General features: G+C 48.0%; 6 protein-coding genes and 1 non-coding gene across 7 annotated transcripts; 6 read left to right on the top strand and 1 right to left on the bottom strand.

The window, feature by feature from the left end:
* Positions 1-74: 74 nt before the first annotated feature.
* On the top strand, positions 75-946 carry B0J16DRAFT_351190 (uncharacterized protein). The gene is made up of 2 exons (XM_046129155.1): positions 75-579; positions 640-946. The coding sequence occupies exons 1-2, from the start codon at positions 357-359 to the stop codon at positions 714-716; spliced, it is 300 nt and encodes a 99-aa protein (XP_045978328.1). The 5' UTR covers positions 75-356; the 3' UTR covers positions 717-946.
* Positions 947-4,464: 3,518 nt separating this feature from the next.
* B0J16DRAFT_351185 (CHAT domain-containing protein) lies at positions 4,465-5,788 on the top strand. Its single transcript, XM_046129154.1, has one exon. It carries the CDS (start codon positions 4,555-4,557, stop codon positions 5,491-5,493), a length of 939 nt encoding a protein of 312 aa, XP_045978327.1. The 5' UTR covers positions 4,465-4,554; the 3' UTR covers positions 5,494-5,788.
* A 1,011-nt stretch (positions 5,789-6,799) lies between these two features.
* Positions 6,800-8,068, top strand: B0J16DRAFT_275140 (uncharacterized protein; the record flags this gene model as incomplete). The annotated part of the gene is made up of 2 exons (XM_046123695.1): positions 6,800-7,215; positions 7,261-8,068. 2 exons carry the CDS (start codon positions 6,800-6,802, stop codon positions 8,066-8,068), a joined length of 1,224 nt encoding a protein of 407 aa, XP_045978326.1.
* Positions 8,069-8,990: 922 nt separating this feature from the next.
* B0J16DRAFT_t321 lies at positions 8,991-9,083 on the top strand. The gene has a single exon. It is a non-coding gene; the product is annotated as a tRNA-Ala (tRNA).
* On the bottom strand, positions 9,010-11,357 carry B0J16DRAFT_312178 (heterokaryon incompatibility protein-domain-containing protein). Its single transcript, XM_046125036.1, has 2 exons — positions 10,715-11,357; positions 9,010-10,669 (listed from the first exon to the last, which is right to left on the bottom strand). The coding sequence occupies exons 1-2, from the start codon at positions 11,301-11,303 to the stop codon at positions 9,138-9,140; spliced, it is 2,121 nt and encodes a 706-aa protein (XP_045978325.1). The 5' UTR covers positions 11,304-11,357; the 3' UTR covers positions 9,010-9,137.
* Positions 11,358-12,035: 678 nt separating this feature from the next.
* Positions 12,036-12,851, top strand: B0J16DRAFT_406369 (Alpha/Beta hydrolase protein; the record flags this gene model as incomplete). The annotated part of the gene is made up of 1 exon (XM_046132963.1): positions 12,036-12,851. The coding sequence occupies one exon, from the start codon at positions 12,036-12,038 to the stop codon at positions 12,849-12,851; it is 816 nt and encodes a 271-aa protein (XP_045978324.1).
* A 362-nt stretch (positions 12,852-13,213) lies between these two features.
* B0J16DRAFT_325467 (uncharacterized protein) lies at positions 13,214-14,678 on the top strand (the record flags this gene model as incomplete). The annotated part of the gene is made up of 2 exons (XM_046125885.1): positions 13,214-13,237; positions 13,464-14,678. 2 exons carry the CDS (start codon positions 13,214-13,216, stop codon positions 14,676-14,678), a joined length of 1,239 nt encoding a protein of 412 aa, XP_045978323.1.
* Between the last annotated feature and the right edge of the window lie 18 nt (positions 14,679-14,696).

Genomic DNA, 14,696 nt, shown 5'->3' with positions numbered 1-14,696 from the left:
GATCACGAGGGGAAGAGTGGCCCCTATACCAATCGATCAAAAAACAAGCCAACGTTAACACGCAGTGTCGACACTGCCTGTTAAACCAGTAAGGTGGAATCAACATACATTCAACTTCTCGCTTTTTTTCCTTCTGTTTTGTATGGCTTCATGCCCCCCCATTTGGAGCTGATGCATTAAGCTATCCTTATTTAGGATTTACTTTGCCACGTGACTTCGCATTTCTCACATCTGAGGCTCATTCGGTTAAAACGCCTGGCGGAACCTGGTATCACATCTTGTGTACATGACCGCTCCGGCTCAACACGTTGCTTGCCTACACCTGTCAGTCTATCACAGATGCCACCGAAGACCTGATGGCCCTGTGCGTTGGGACCCCTGCGGTTACGTCATATGTATTTCACTTTTTCAGCTCTGCACTCTTTACATTTGCACAATCCTCAACCAATTATCTAAGGACCGACCCTTACGTGGACCAACATCGAAATATCAGCACCTGCACGGGCCAGCTTGTTGTAATTTGTCAAACTACAAACGACATCATACGGGTACAGCCCAACTTTGCCCATTCTTATTCTAGTTCGTCGGAATACCGCCACGACTGCGTACAGTAGGGATGCTGACGCCTGACACCGCTAGTAATTAATAGGCTACGTACAATTAAGTCCTACAGGTATTGTCAGCTTGTTAAATCACCCTGTCTCTACCCCTTTTAGAATCCAGACTAACTTACAAGATGCCTGTTGTTAGTAAATAGATCCTCTTATAGCTTGAGTATTGATATCTGCTTTTCTGCAGAACAAAGTCTGTAAAATATATACGTTCAACAATCACATCTTACTTGAGGATTGATGTTTCTGTAGCCACAAACCGTATATGAGTTGAAATTGTCAAGATTATAGTCAATAGTTACATTCAGTACGAAAGGACGTGGAATGGTGCGCCAACGATATTGCGTCTACGGCAACGTATCGTTGCGTTGCATCTGCGCGGATGAAATAATAGCGCATAGCATAATGGCCGTTGGTCGGGTGGCTAACCTTCTGTGAAGCCCCGCACGGTGCCCCCACGCCACTTTCCGCCGGTTATGCTATTGGTTACTAAACCAGTTTTCAAGGTTGTTTGTCCTTTAACACAATCTTTGTAATGAAAGGCTATGACTGTAAAACGATTGCTGGACATATTCAATCCGTTTTACCTTGTTCCCCGTAGACTCGGTCCGCTTATCTCGCGTTCTGAAGCAAGCTCTGTCATTACTTGCTACACATGCAGTGTCATTCCCTGATGTAGCACATAACCGCATCAGTTGACTGATCTTGAAAATGGTGGTTGACTATTAGTGGTTGTCATATGAACTACGTGAGGCTCCGGTAAGTAGCTATGTAAGACGAATTTATGACCTTGATGCGTTGTCGGCAACCTTCCCAATGGGGTTGAAACGGGCGTCATGAGTACACTACAACGGTTGCACTGCCTCGTATCCATTCAGCCCCCGACCAAGAAAGGCTGCCATCAGGCTGGACTATTGTGCATGGTATAAGACCATTTTTCGACGCACCATTGCTGCTTCATCATCCTCTCTGCCCTATTTGAAGGCTTCAGTGAGTTTCGAATCAAGTGTACCAGTGATTCTAACTACCCCAAATGGACCTTGCTCTCGCATCGCGAGGTATCTTTCAATGGCTGAAAGTGCTGGCAACAGTCTGTCGGGGAGGTCCGAAGTTTGCAGGACTTTTACCAGGAGCGATGCAATTCGCGTCAACGAGTCGAGTCCACGGGAGCCATACCTCTCATTCACTGTAGGGCCTCATCCTCTGCGTCGCCTCGTCATCAAAATATGGTCTCACGACCAAGGTTTGGATTCCCATCTCCGCTCTATGTCTATTCACTGTTGATCGATACTAGGCTGGTTCAACCCTGAGTTCAAGACGGGTCAGCCCTACGCGAACTCGCACACATGGTTTGCCCTAGGCATCGTTCCCAAAAGATCCAATTCCCTTCGGTCCCCAGATGAGCCATATCTATGCGAGATTCAGAGGAACGTTCGCGCATCCAGAGAGACGAGGTGCCGCATCCTCGAATGGAGTCTCAACACACCATCTGATGGCCAATCGGAAGAAAGTGAAGCGCACGGGTGGCTGGAGTCGATCTCGAGTGGATCTTGTGTCAAGGTCGGGGTGTTCCCTCTTGCAAGTTACCCAGGCTGGGTAAACGTGGTATATCAGGTCAAGGTCGAATTGTACGACGATAGCAACACGGCACTGCTACCTGCAACAGGTCCGGCCTCCAAGAGACCCGCATCCGAGCGTTCGACACGGCAGATACAGGTACTGAGTCAAGTTTCCTGCCTAGGCAGATAGAGGCTCGAAGTGCCACAGATCAGGCGCCTAGCCGTGATCCAAAGATCGGCGTAAAGTTCAACAATCTAGCAGTCCGTCTTGGCAAACGATATGATCTCACAAAATCAATGACCGACTTCACAACAGCAATCGAATTAGCCCAAAAGGCTGTCAACGCGACAAATAAAGATCACCAAAACTTCGCAACATACTGGATTAAGAAACAGTATGAACGGACCCAGCTAGTGAATGACCTAACAAGATAAATTGAAGTCACGAAGCAAATGGTCGACGTGATAAGTGGTGGTCGCCCACATCGTGTTCGAGATTTAAACCACCTTGCACTTTATCTACGCCGCCGTTATGAGCAGACACGGTCAGTTGAGGATCTGACGGGAGTGATCAAAATGATGCGGAAAGCTATCGCAGCTACCCCTTACGATGATCCAGAGCGTCCTGATAGACTGGGCACTCTTGGAAATAGTCTAGGGGCCAGATATAGGGAAACAGGGCGAATCGACGACTTGGAGAGCGCAGTTCAAGTCTTTGACAGATTCGTCAAAAGGGTACCTCCAACGGACCCAAAACTCCCCGGCTTTTTAAGCAACCTTGGTACCTGGCTTGCCACTCGTTTTGAAGTGACAGGTTCTATGGAAGACCTGGAAACAGCGATCGAAGTCTTCCAAGAAGCCATCAAAACTACACCTGACGCTGATTATATAGGTCTTGCAAAGTATTTGAGCAACCTCGGACTTTGCTTAGGCAGTCGATCTGACCAGAGGCACTCGACAGGCGACCTGGAAACGGCAATTGAATTAACCCAACGAGCTGTCGTGCTAGTGTCCGGGAATCATCCAGACCTCGCTGCCGCGTATAGCAACGACCTCGCAATTTGGCTCAGCCGCAGGTTTGACCAAAATAGCCTGATAAGAGCGATCGAAGTCAGTCGGAAGGCCGTCGAAGCGACTCATGATGATCATCCAGACTTGGCTCCATACTTGAGCACTCGTAGTCAATCTCTTATCAAGCGGTATGAGCAGACAGGGTCCGTCGAAGACGTCACACGAGCGATCGAAGCAATTCAGAAAGCGGTAGAAGCTACACCAGCCGGCCACACAGACCTTGCTATATTATTCAATAATCTTGCAGTTTGTCTAGGTACACGCTATGACTTGTTCGGGCTAGCGAATGACTTTACAGGAGCAACCGGAGCGGCTGAGAAAGCCGTCGAAGCAACACCGCAGGATCTTATAACCTTTGCTGGAAAGCTCACCGACCTCGGCGTCTACCTAGTTGAACATTACAAGCGCACAGGGGTAATGGATGACCTAGCAAGAGCAATTAAAGTCTCCGAGGAAGCTGTTATGAAGGACAATCCTACCTACCGGGCCATGTGTTTAAGTCATCTTGGAAATGCGCTAAGCGAGCTACATAAACGGACAGGGTCGAAGGACGACTTAGAAAGCGCCATTGAAGTGGCTCAAAAGGCTGTTGAGGCGGCGAGTGTTGACAGAGATCTTGGCTATTATTTGATGAATCTGGGAAGCAGGATGATTGAGCAGTACGACCGAACAGGGTCAATAGACGACCTGACAAAAGCAATTGAAGCGGCCCAGAAGGCCATGGAGGCAATGGATTACGACCACATATACCTTTCTAGATATCTGGCCAACCTTGGCAACATGCTAGGTCGCCGGTACGCACAGACGGGTAAGAAGCAGATCAAGATCATCAGCTCTCGGCGTATGTCAGAGGTTGGCATTGTACAACGTGCCCGCCATCTGATCGTATCCGCTCAGCTCAGTTGGCTGCCAACGTGAATATATCGAGGGCAGAGTGGGATAAGGCATATGACATGTTACGGGAAGCAGTACTCCTGTTGCCCAAAGTCAGTCAACGGTCTCTGGAACAATCTGACATGCAGGAAATGCTCAGTCCTACCTCTGGCTTAGCCACAGATACTGCTGCGGCAGGTCTCAATGCTGGGAAAGATGTATCAGAGGTGCTATCCATCCTCGAACTAGGCCGTGGTGTCATCGCCGGTCTCTTGATTGATAGTCGCGGCGATCTTTCGGACCTAAGGAGGGCGCACCCGTCACTGGCCGACACGTTTGATACCCTTCGAAGAGAGTTGGACTCACCCTCACAGAATAATGATTTCATTGCCAAGATACCGCTTGTCAACCGATACTCCCTCTCGGAGAATAGCCGTTCGATGGCCGATCTATCAATGGTTAACCGACGGCACGAAGCTAGTCGTGAGTTCAACGATATCATTGAACAGATCCGCGCCAAAGATGGATTTCACGACTTTTTCCAACCGCCACCCGCTGAGAGTCTCATGGTAGCAGCGGAGTCGGGCCCTGTTGTGGTGATAAATGTCAGCCGGCTCCGATGCGATGCAATTCTTGTGGAAAGGCACACAATCCGACTGTTCGAAATGCCTGGCTTGATATATGAAGAAATTGAGGAGTACGCCAGGAATATACTCAGCTCCAAGCACAATCCTTGGCCCCTTCTGGAATGGCTCTGGGCGATTGTTTGCCGGCCATGTCTTGACGCACTTGAGTTCACAGAACCTTTAAGCGAAGACGACAGGCAATGGCCGCATATCTGGTGGGTCCCCACAGGTCTTCTCAGTCAATTGCCTTTTCATGCAGCTGGTATTTACACACCAGGGTCCAAGGAGACTGTTCTTGATAGATTGGTATCGTCATATGCCTCCTCCCTCAAGACGTTGCAACATGGGCGCCGACGACAGGCGGGGATGTTAGATGACCACGCGAAACAGAACGATGCCATTCTCGTCGCGATGGAACAAACTAGAGGCCAGATGTCTCTTCCGAACGCGAGGACAGAGATCGAGGAAGTCAGAGCAGTATGTCCATTACTTCACTTGCATGCAACGACGCCTCCCCGGCGTAAGGCCGACATTCTGGAACATCTTAAAAATTGCAATGTTCTGCACTTTGCAGGACACGGAGAGTCTGCGAGAGATCCATCGCAAAGCCGCCTTCTATTGGATGACTGGGAGACAAATCCCCTGACCGTTGGCGATCTTCGTGGGAGCTGGCTCCAAGAGAGCCCAGCCTTCCTCGCATACTTCTCAGTCTGCTCTACTGGAAGTAACCAGGGAAAGGGTCTTGCAGATTAGGCTATCCATCTTGTCAGCGCTTTTCAATTAGCTGGTTTCCGGCATGTTGTCGGGACACTGTGGGAAGTCTCCGACCCACATTTTGTTGATGTGGCCTCCGTGCTATACCAGACCTTATGTGACGAGGGCATGACGGACGAAGCTGTCAGCCATGGTCTTCATTACGCCGTTCGGAAGTTGCGTGATGAAGGTTTCCGGGAGGGGAGTATGAGGGACATTGTCCTGGTAGGAGAAGACGAAGGGGCAACACCAGGATCGAGTATCAACACGTTTTGGATCCCGTACCTTCACTTTGGAGCTTAGATTTAATAGTGTTCTTTTCAACAAGTGGAAGTCCGGCCCAAATGAATATCGTGGTTATTTTCTTGATCCTTCTTTAATGGTTCTATAGCAAGGTGAGCTTCCCATAGTGACGTACTGTGGGCATCTTATCTCCAGACACGGCACCAGCAAACTCTTAATAGAGCCCTTCCAGATAGGGCAAAATGCAATCTAGAAAGATTACAAGAAAGGTTATAGAACGTGATACGATATTTTAAATTTTATACTACTTATTATGTGTATGTATTAATATAATTAGTGATTCTACGTCTTGTGGAACTATGTTATAAGTTCAAGGTAACCGTTCTAATAAGAGGTAAAGGCAGTGATTGGATCAATTGGCTCGTCGCTTCATGTTGATTTTGCTGCCTTTACAATCTGTACATAAGCTAAAATTGCGATAGCGGTCTTCAACAATCCCATTCAGGGCGAGTGAAGAGCTATAATACAGAAGTGTGTCAACGAACATACAATTATCATGTAGGCCGTACAAATTCCAATCTCAATGCATTATGACAGACCTATGCATAAGTCTTAGATACCCACATCATTATAGGACAAAACAGGCGACAAAAACGGGTCGGTCTATGCAGGCGAGAGGGTTACGCCTCAACAGCCTTGCCGGTGCAACTGCTACGTGATATACTTTCTTGGAATACCATGAGACCCGTATTCTTACGTTCCGAAACAGATGTGATTACTTTTTGTGTCTCATACTATGGAATGTGAATATCGATATCGTAGGATTCCGAACATGTAAAGATATATCCTGATCCTGTTTGGCTTACTGACTGAGATTTGTGGAGTCTACAGAATTCGCGTGATTTATTTACCCCGCATAACTTCACGATTCGTGCCTAAGCAAAGATCAGAATACTGCCAACTCCCAAAACCACAATATAAGCTCAATTTGACTCCTATTGCCTATGCAGTCCCTTGACAAAGCCATGGAATACTAGCTCTGTTACGCAAGAACCATTTTGCCATGGGAGATCCGTTGAGCGTTGCTTCGGGAGTGATTGCTGTAGTCACAGCAACCCTACAATCCAGCAAACTACTTTACGAAACGATTCAGAGTTTTCGTAATCACCAAACTGCAGTTTCTGATCTCGTTCGTGAGCTCAAATCTCTTGAATCAGTTCTTCGGTCGCTTCAGGATCATGTACGCACCGACGACAGAGCGTTTTTACCGCTCAAATTTCCCCTCATCCAATGCCGACAGGCATGCGCAGATTTCCAGGCCCTCGTCGAGCAGAACAGCAGGCGCTCTCGGGACAAGGCGAGAACAAGCTTTAGAGACTGGGCCAAGTTGATGTACATGAATGGAGATATAGTCTCCTTCAAAGAGCTTTTGGCTGGTTACAAAGCTACTATCACCATAGCGCTAGCTGATGCCAACTTGTCAGTTACTTATCCTCACTGCGAATTTCTCTGACTCGTTTGTAGGCGTTCCTCCAAAGTTACTCTTGAAGTACTAAATGAATACAAGGACTTAATATGTGACACAAAGCTTGATTTGGAAAAGCATCTGAAGGACATTGACACAAAATTGCACGATATAATGACCCGAGGCACAACAACCGAGACTGACGAGGCCCGGACCAATTTACAAAGATTCGAGAACGAGAAAGAAAGTACTGAACGGTGTCTTGCTTATTTGAGGCGTGTCCTGGACGAGATTAACGGGATGCATTTCCAAACTGTTCCCGCTGAGAATACTTCGCATGTCGCTGCATTGTCTATCTCTACCCAGAACGTGACAGTCGCTGATTCCCTAACGATTTCTACTCTCAAAACATGCAGCTTCAATCTCGCGAACACCATTGATCGGCTTGAATCTCACCGTGGAGATACCGAAGAAAACCTCCGGCTTAGATCTTCGTTGCAGACTCAGAATTCAGAGATTAATCCTGATGCAAATCGCGAAATGCTTCAGAATGAGTTGGAAAGCACAAGGCAATGCTTAAGTGTTTGCGACCGGGCATCGGAATGGGCATCGTCAGGCAGGGTCCACGTTGTGGAAGACATTCGCGTCGGGAACGACGGAAAACAGATATGCGTGTCTACTCTGGGAGATCTATTCAATATCAAGGGAGCTAGGGCCGGTAACAGAGGCTTTCAGTTTTTCGGGTCCGTTTCGGAGAGGAGTCTTAACGAAATTTTAAGATCCCAAAATCAGCAGCAATATGCACGCAACGAAAGCGAAGTAGACGAGATCTCCGTGAGCGGAGGGGATATGCGCTCAATAACATAGCCAATTTGCATCATCTCCTTTCAGAGCTCATTGCCCTTATTCCTGACGAGTTCCATTAAGAGATTGCCCTGCTCCATGGGTTGCCGCAAAGCGTGATGACCCAGAATATCCAGATGCCTGTCGAGTTGTAATAACTTGGCGCTGATTCAAGATTTTGGTCAATTCCTGAACTGAGCTGTCCTCCCAAGAGCCGATGACCTGATAAGAGTTGTCCGCAGCTCCGACGTCTTTTGCGTCATAGAGATGGTCTTTTGTCGATACCAAGAGCTGCACGCTGTTCTCTCCGACCTTTATCCCATCCAAACGATGCGTCGGGCGGATGGCGGATTCCTGTGCATCTTGTGGCGGGATAGGTGTATCTGCTTCCACAGGAGTAGACATTTTGTGGTATTGAACTGTGAAATAGTGATGTGATGAGCTTGATAAAAGAAGTGATAGTGTATGAGGGAAATTTGGAAAAACTACCCCGCTAAGAATGAGTTGGCGAATGGGGCACGTATCCTGGGCTGACAAGGCGCGTATTCCTCCTGGAAGATTGAAGGTTTATAGTGGAGAAAAGCTTGAAAGATATTGGGTCAATAGCACAAGATGTGATTCAAATAAACTTAGAAAAAGACTAAAGAAGGTAATACGCTAATCTTAGTATTATACTATTACTTAGATTAATGCAGTTATGTAATTGTCAAGTCTGTTTTAAAAACGGCACTGTGAGTTTAGGGTAACCGTCTTAATAAAAAGTAAATACAGTGGGTCAATTGGCTTCTCGCTTGAGTATCAGTGTCTTTACTGCTCTAAGTTGTATACAGATTGTAATAGCGTTAGCTGTTTTTAATAATCCCATTTGAGCGAATGATGATAAGGGCGTGCTATACCAAGTGGTTAGTATCACGACTGCGCAGCGAATGACAACCAAATCAGTCCGGGGCGAATGGTTTAGTGGTATAATACTCCCTTAGCATGTTCTCTTCGAGATCAAATTTGGGAGTGGTCCAGGGTTCGATTCCCTGTTCGTCCAACTTAGGTGGTTAGAACCCACTATTATACAATCTTTTTGCCTTTGCTCCACACACTATACTAGCGTAACAGTGTCCTCTACAGCTCTCTCCAACACCCCAGACCCTATTTTTGGATCCTCGTAAGATTTACTCTTTTCCCATAAAATACCAATGCCCAGCCTTAGATATTCCTTTTCCTTGCCCGATAAGATAAGAACAAAACATTCCCTGTCAAACGCTTGCAGGACAAAAAGACATGTAATATCCAGCATCTCAATGCCATCGGGAAGTCGCGTGTCCAGAAATGCCTCGCCTAGAATGTCGATGCTGTTTGGTTCTGCGAGTATGTAATGGCGAGATTCCTGAGTGACAGAACGTTGGCCTAGCGTTGCAGGAAGAAGTCTCCCTTTGACTGTCAGACTGATTTTATCCGACGGTAGTCCTGTGTTAACCTGTATCAATTCGATCATTGAAATGATAGGATTCTTGTGATCCAATCCTTTGATGGACCCTTTGACTGACAACCAAGACCACGAAGGCGCGTTTGAGTCTTGTCGAATAACGCCCTTCGAAGTTGCTTCCCAAATCAATCCAGCTGCCAAATCCTCTTGCCATAGACCAGCCAAATACGTGTAACCAGTTTGTTTTCTGAACATGTCCACCAAGCCAGCAATGGCACTCTGCTTATCCGTCTCATACGTCAAATCGCGTTTCGAGTAGTTAGTGATCAAATAATACCAATTCCTCAGATAATTCCTCCCATCCTCACCCGGTCCCTCGTGTATCAAAGCAGGCCACTGCGGAAGTCCGTTATCGATATATCTAGGCCCATCAATTAACCCGTCCTCAGTGGCGTACCGACTGGGACATTTCCAAAGCCATTGCTCCTTTCCGAAACAGACTAGTCGTGATGGGAGAACGGCTTCTTGTAATGTCCAGCCTCGGGTGTTCAGAGGCTCGGACGATGCATCAATAGTGAGATGAGACTCGAAGCGAATGTAGGTGGGTTCTCCGTGTATATCGACCGTCCTGGCTCCTGTGAATGGCGTATGGAGGCCCTCGTCCGGTGAAGATGATGATGTTGCTGCAAGAGTAAGATGGGCGTTTGAGTAAACAGAGCCCATCTTGGCAGATTCAATCTGCCAGTCTTCATGTGAGTCTTGGATGATGCAGAGTGAATCGATCCAAATGAATCGGATGCCTAGATGTAATGTAGTGAGGATGGCTTCACGATGAGTCAGCGGCAGGGAGAAGAAAGGGATTCCCGCTTTGTATTCTTCCAAACTCGCATGTGTCGTCATGAAGTTCTGTCCACTATCGCTGCCCCAGCAGTAGCTCAGCGTATTATAGGTGCCAGTTTCATTCTTATTTGTGTCTCGTAATCTGACGACGATATCATCCCCAGACATGGGTAGATCTGAACTGCCTGTCAAGTCGAGTACTCGAGTCGGAAGGGGCGCGACCCGGGTATTTGGTAGCGACGCCTTGCAGGTTTCATGGTCGTCACACTCACTCATCCAATTCTTGATCAAATCTTGCCGTTGTCTGGGATTCGACTCATCGAACTCGTCAGGGTTGATCCAAAAGCGTCGGGAAGCGAGATCACCTGTCACGCATTAGATGTTTTCTTACAAGTTCAATGAAATCTTACCAAGGCGAGAGGGTGTCGTGATGGTCAGCGCTGCACCACAATTTCGATAACACTCCCTATCCCCAACCCAGCAAAATGCTCGAGTGTATTTCTCATGCTTGATCAACGCGACAGTAAGAGGACAAGCACTACTATTCTCATCCCGTAAAGCTAGATCTTGTTCCTCATAGCGGGCGACAAGACTGGGAGACCCTGTTTTAATGCTCATGTTTAGCCATTTGCAGCAGATGCAAGTATCGCTCCAATCAATGAGTTGCTGCAAATTTGGGTGATGGTGTACAAGAGAGGGTGCATCTGGATGTAAGAGAAGTTGGCAATATTTGCAGATTCCCCCTGAGGTTGTGCATATGAAACCACAGTCTTCTGGTGAAGCCGGATCTACTTGGTCGGGTTCGGGACGAATATCTTCGATGTCGCTTCCTCGAAGGCCGAACTTGAAGATCTCTTCTATGGGCTTTGTGGTGTAGACTAACAGGAAGTCGGACTTGGTCCGGGGTAAGTCGGAAGCAATGTGGCTTTCTGTAAGATCGAGGACGCGACGATCAACTTTGGCAACCATGTGTAAATCGAGTTTTTCTTCCGAGACCATGTTTGCGATTTACTGCCATCACAAAGCGTTGGACACGACAGAGATGCAATTGACTTGTGTCCAAGCTGAATGATAAGATTCAGCGGGGATGTCAGCAAGGTGAAACAAGCTTACATATGCACGTGATGAGTAAGTGACAGGGATAGCGCAAAGTGTAAAAAGTCCGATGATTATCCCCACTTGGATCGAGACTTATTCATCCAAATCTAGTCATGAATGACAGAACAACAAGCTACTAGCATAAGAATTGGAACATTGAACATTTTACTGTTGATGCCATAACTATCGAAGGGTCCCTTTCTACTACACTAGGCTGTTGATAAAGGCGCTTACTCAAGAGAACCATGTCTTGCTTCAATCCTTCCATCGCTACATGAGAAATACTCTCGCAGGATATCGCCCCATCTGGATGTGCATGTTGCTACCCTGCAACATTAGTTAGGGATGGCTATTTTACGCTAGTGCTTAGCTCACCCTGGGTATCCAGCCGGACTACTGACTTAAAGAGGCTAGGAAGGTAATTGACAAGATCCTTCTCACCAATAAGCGTCGCTTTTGTTCTCCACGATGCTCCATGGAACCGGGTTCTATCTTTGTGGATTTTAATTTATCTCCCGGCGTTTTCGCGAAGTTTACCGTTCTTGAGGTATATCATGGGGTGACGACTGCCAGAAGGATGCTACCAATGTTTCTCCGTTCAATCCCCTCAATCCTCCATCTCTCGTAACCACCATGCCTAACTTCAACGTCCCCGGCGCCATTCTGCACTATGAGACCTTCGGTTCGGAAGGTCCCCTTCTTCTTCTCATACCCGGTGCTCAAGGCTGTGGCAGTATCTTCCACTCCGCCGCCAGATACCTCGCCGCTCACTTCACCGTCGTGTGTTGGGATCGCCGCGGCTGCTCGCAAAGCTTTCTCGACGGCAAACAAGACTTCCAACAGCGCCTGCAAACTGACGCAGACGATGCTCAACGATTGATCGAGCTCTTTGCTCTCAACGGGACCGCCGCTGTCTTCGGAACATCCTCCGGCGCCATCGTTGCCCAACAGTTGCTGGCCAGTCATCCCGAGTGTGTGTCAAAACTCATTTCACACGAGCCCCCATCCTTCTCCATTCTTCCAACGGAGTTTCAGCAGCAGGCTTACGGTCTTATCAACCACATATATGATACATATCGAGCTCATGGCGCTGACACAGCCATGGAGGTTTTCTCTTCTAGTCTGTCCGAGGGCCCTGAGGGGGCAATGATGCGAACCGCCATGGACGCAAAACGCGGCGACGAAGTTCGCGCAAATACCATGTTTTGGTTCGAGTTTGAGCTGAGGCAATATACGAGTGCCCCAGTTGATGTTGAAGGTCTTGTCAAAGCGAAAGACAAGTTGATCCTCGTCATGGGAGCGGATAGTGATGAGGGACCAATGATGGGAGTGATTAAGACCATCGCCGGACAAGTCGGCAGTGAAGTTCTGAGCATTTCTGGTGGACATTTAGGTTACATGCTTAAGCCTGAAGAATGGGCAAAGGATATAGTAGAGTTACTCAAGTAGAGCAATTTAAAGAGCAGTCGAAGCAATTTATAGGAATAAAAGTCACTAGACAATCTGCCTTTGGCACCGAAATTATCACGCGCCACCCTTTACTACGCTTTGGCGGAGTAGTTTAAGCAGTTAACAAAGGCGGTGCTACATACATATTCATGAAACCCTTCTTCAATCTGTCCGGAATTCTAGCAATACTCTTCAATCCACTTACATCCCCCCAACTCAAACTCTGAGCCAAAGCACCTACGAAATTCTGTTGATCCTGTTCCCCAAGAACCGGATTCATCCAGGCCTCATGGACGTCTTCATATCTCTTCTTGACATCCTCATTCGGCTTCACAGGCGCTCAAGCAGTATCAGCCGTGACCATGGCTGGCAAGGGTTTCTCAGCGGTGAGTTCTTGGAGATCTGCATCCGCTACCTTGTAAGCTGGGAATGGGTCCGGAGACATGGTTGGCTTGGGTGCAATGACCCGGACACCTGTCATTAGAGGAGCGCTGTTATCAGCTGTGTTGAGGAGATCACCAACATTGTTTCCGCTCTGTCGGGGATCAGTTCGGCTGTCATCTGAGATTTGTTAGCCCATGAGCTCGAGACAGTGACAATTGTCCTTTCAAGCCTGTTACGCACGGCCAGTTCCGGTTCCGCAAGTTCAATGTCATTGACAAGTTTGGTCAGGCACTCATGGCCATTGATCAGAAGCCTCGTCGGGACGGACCACCACCTGTTTATCCTTGTATTAGTAACTTCTATGCTCCACAAGAAGTTACTGTGGACGGCAAGAAGTATGCCAATACTGTCATCCAGGATAAATCTGAGCAGTGCGAGTTTCTTCAGTTGCCCCCTCAAATCAATCAGCCAGCTCGCATCAACGCCAAATTCGTCAGGCGCATTTCTGACGATCCAAATCCTGTCTTCCAAGGCGCTGCTGCTTGGCGACCTGTCACTGAATGGGAATCTCCAATTTGGGGATGGGTAATAACCAACTATGCCGATTACGGTATTCAGTTGTTCCTTCCTGATGGCACGTTTTACCGTGAGGTTCGCGTTGGTGGTCCATTGGGTACTCTTGCGTCACCCAAGTGGCTTCCCTTCGCCCCGGACCCGGATGTGCAGCCCACTCCTGATACTCGAGAACTTGATGCGCTCATTTCCAAGTTGGCTGATCCGAAATACCTTCTTGGATTTTGGGGTATGGTCACCACGGCACAGCAGAAACTGCCTCCTGCGCCAGGTGCTTACGCGCAGTTTCTCAACTCGATTGTTGGCAAACCGCTTGCCCTTGTCAATACAGGCTGGTCTGTTGAGCTGAGTGGGCCGCCTCTTGAGATCCAAAGCACACAGGCGAAGGTTGTGGAACCCGAGCGTGCTCTGCTGAAGTCGTCAGGCCCAAATGACAAGACTCCGCATTATGAGCTCCAGCTGCGGCTCGGCAACGAGGAGGCAGGTTATGATGGTCTTGTTGGCTACTTTGACACAACAAATCCAAGCTCCGATCAGTTGAACTATAATCAGATCAAGACGTTCTTCCTTCCAGATGGCAAGCCTACTGAGCCGTTGATTGGTCTTGACACTAAGGAGTATCCAGTCTTTGAACCATACTGGCAGCCTCCATATTCTGAAGGTTCAGCTGTTGAGCCTTTTGTCTATGAGGATCGCCGCAATGCCCAAATGTCAATATTTGGCGCCATACTCGACCCGTTCACCTGTGCATGCGTACTCGTCGTTCCTACCGGCTGCAGAGTTGTTGCTGCCACCGTGGACCTGGCAAAAGGCGATGGACACCATGACAGCGTTTTTCCACGCAGGACCGTTGACCATGCCCGTCAATGACGTGCTTGAATATGACGA

This window comes from Fusarium flagelliforme (assembly GCF_020744385.1).
Source record: "Fusarium flagelliforme strain FIESC 12 MPI-CAGE-AA-0113 chromosome Unknown B0J16scaffold_8, whole genome shotgun sequence".
In the NCBI taxonomy this organism is placed as follows: domain Eukaryota; kingdom Fungi; phylum Ascomycota; class Sordariomycetes; order Hypocreales; family Nectriaceae; genus Fusarium; species Fusarium flagelliforme.
The sequence above is the reverse complement of the archived record's forward strand: the minus strand, read 5'-3'. Positions and strand labels throughout refer to the sequence as shown.

What these genes read in the sequence shown, in the direction of transcription:
- B0J16DRAFT_351190 (XM_046129155.1), top strand. Translation starts at nt 357, where the DNA reads ATGGCCCTGTGCGTTGGGACCCCTGCGGTTACGTCATATGTATTTCAC. An exon ending in CTTTGCCCATTCTTATTCTA is followed by an intron (nt 580 to 639) that starts GTTCGTCGGAAT and finishes TGACACCGCTAG; the next exon opens with TAATTAATAGGCTACGTACA.
- B0J16DRAFT_351185 (XM_046129154.1), top strand. Translation starts at nt 4,555, where the DNA reads ATGGCCGATCTATCAATGGTTAACCGACGGCACGAAGCTAGTCGTGAG.
- B0J16DRAFT_312178 (XM_046125036.1), bottom strand. Translation starts at nt 11,303, where the DNA reads ATGGTCTCGGAAGAAAAACTCGATTTACACATGGTTGCCAAAGTTGAT. An exon ending in CACGACACCCTCTCGCCTTG is followed by an intron (nt 10,670 to 10,714) that starts GTAAGATTTCAT and finishes AATGCGTGACAG; the next exon opens with GTGATCTCGCTTCCCGACGC.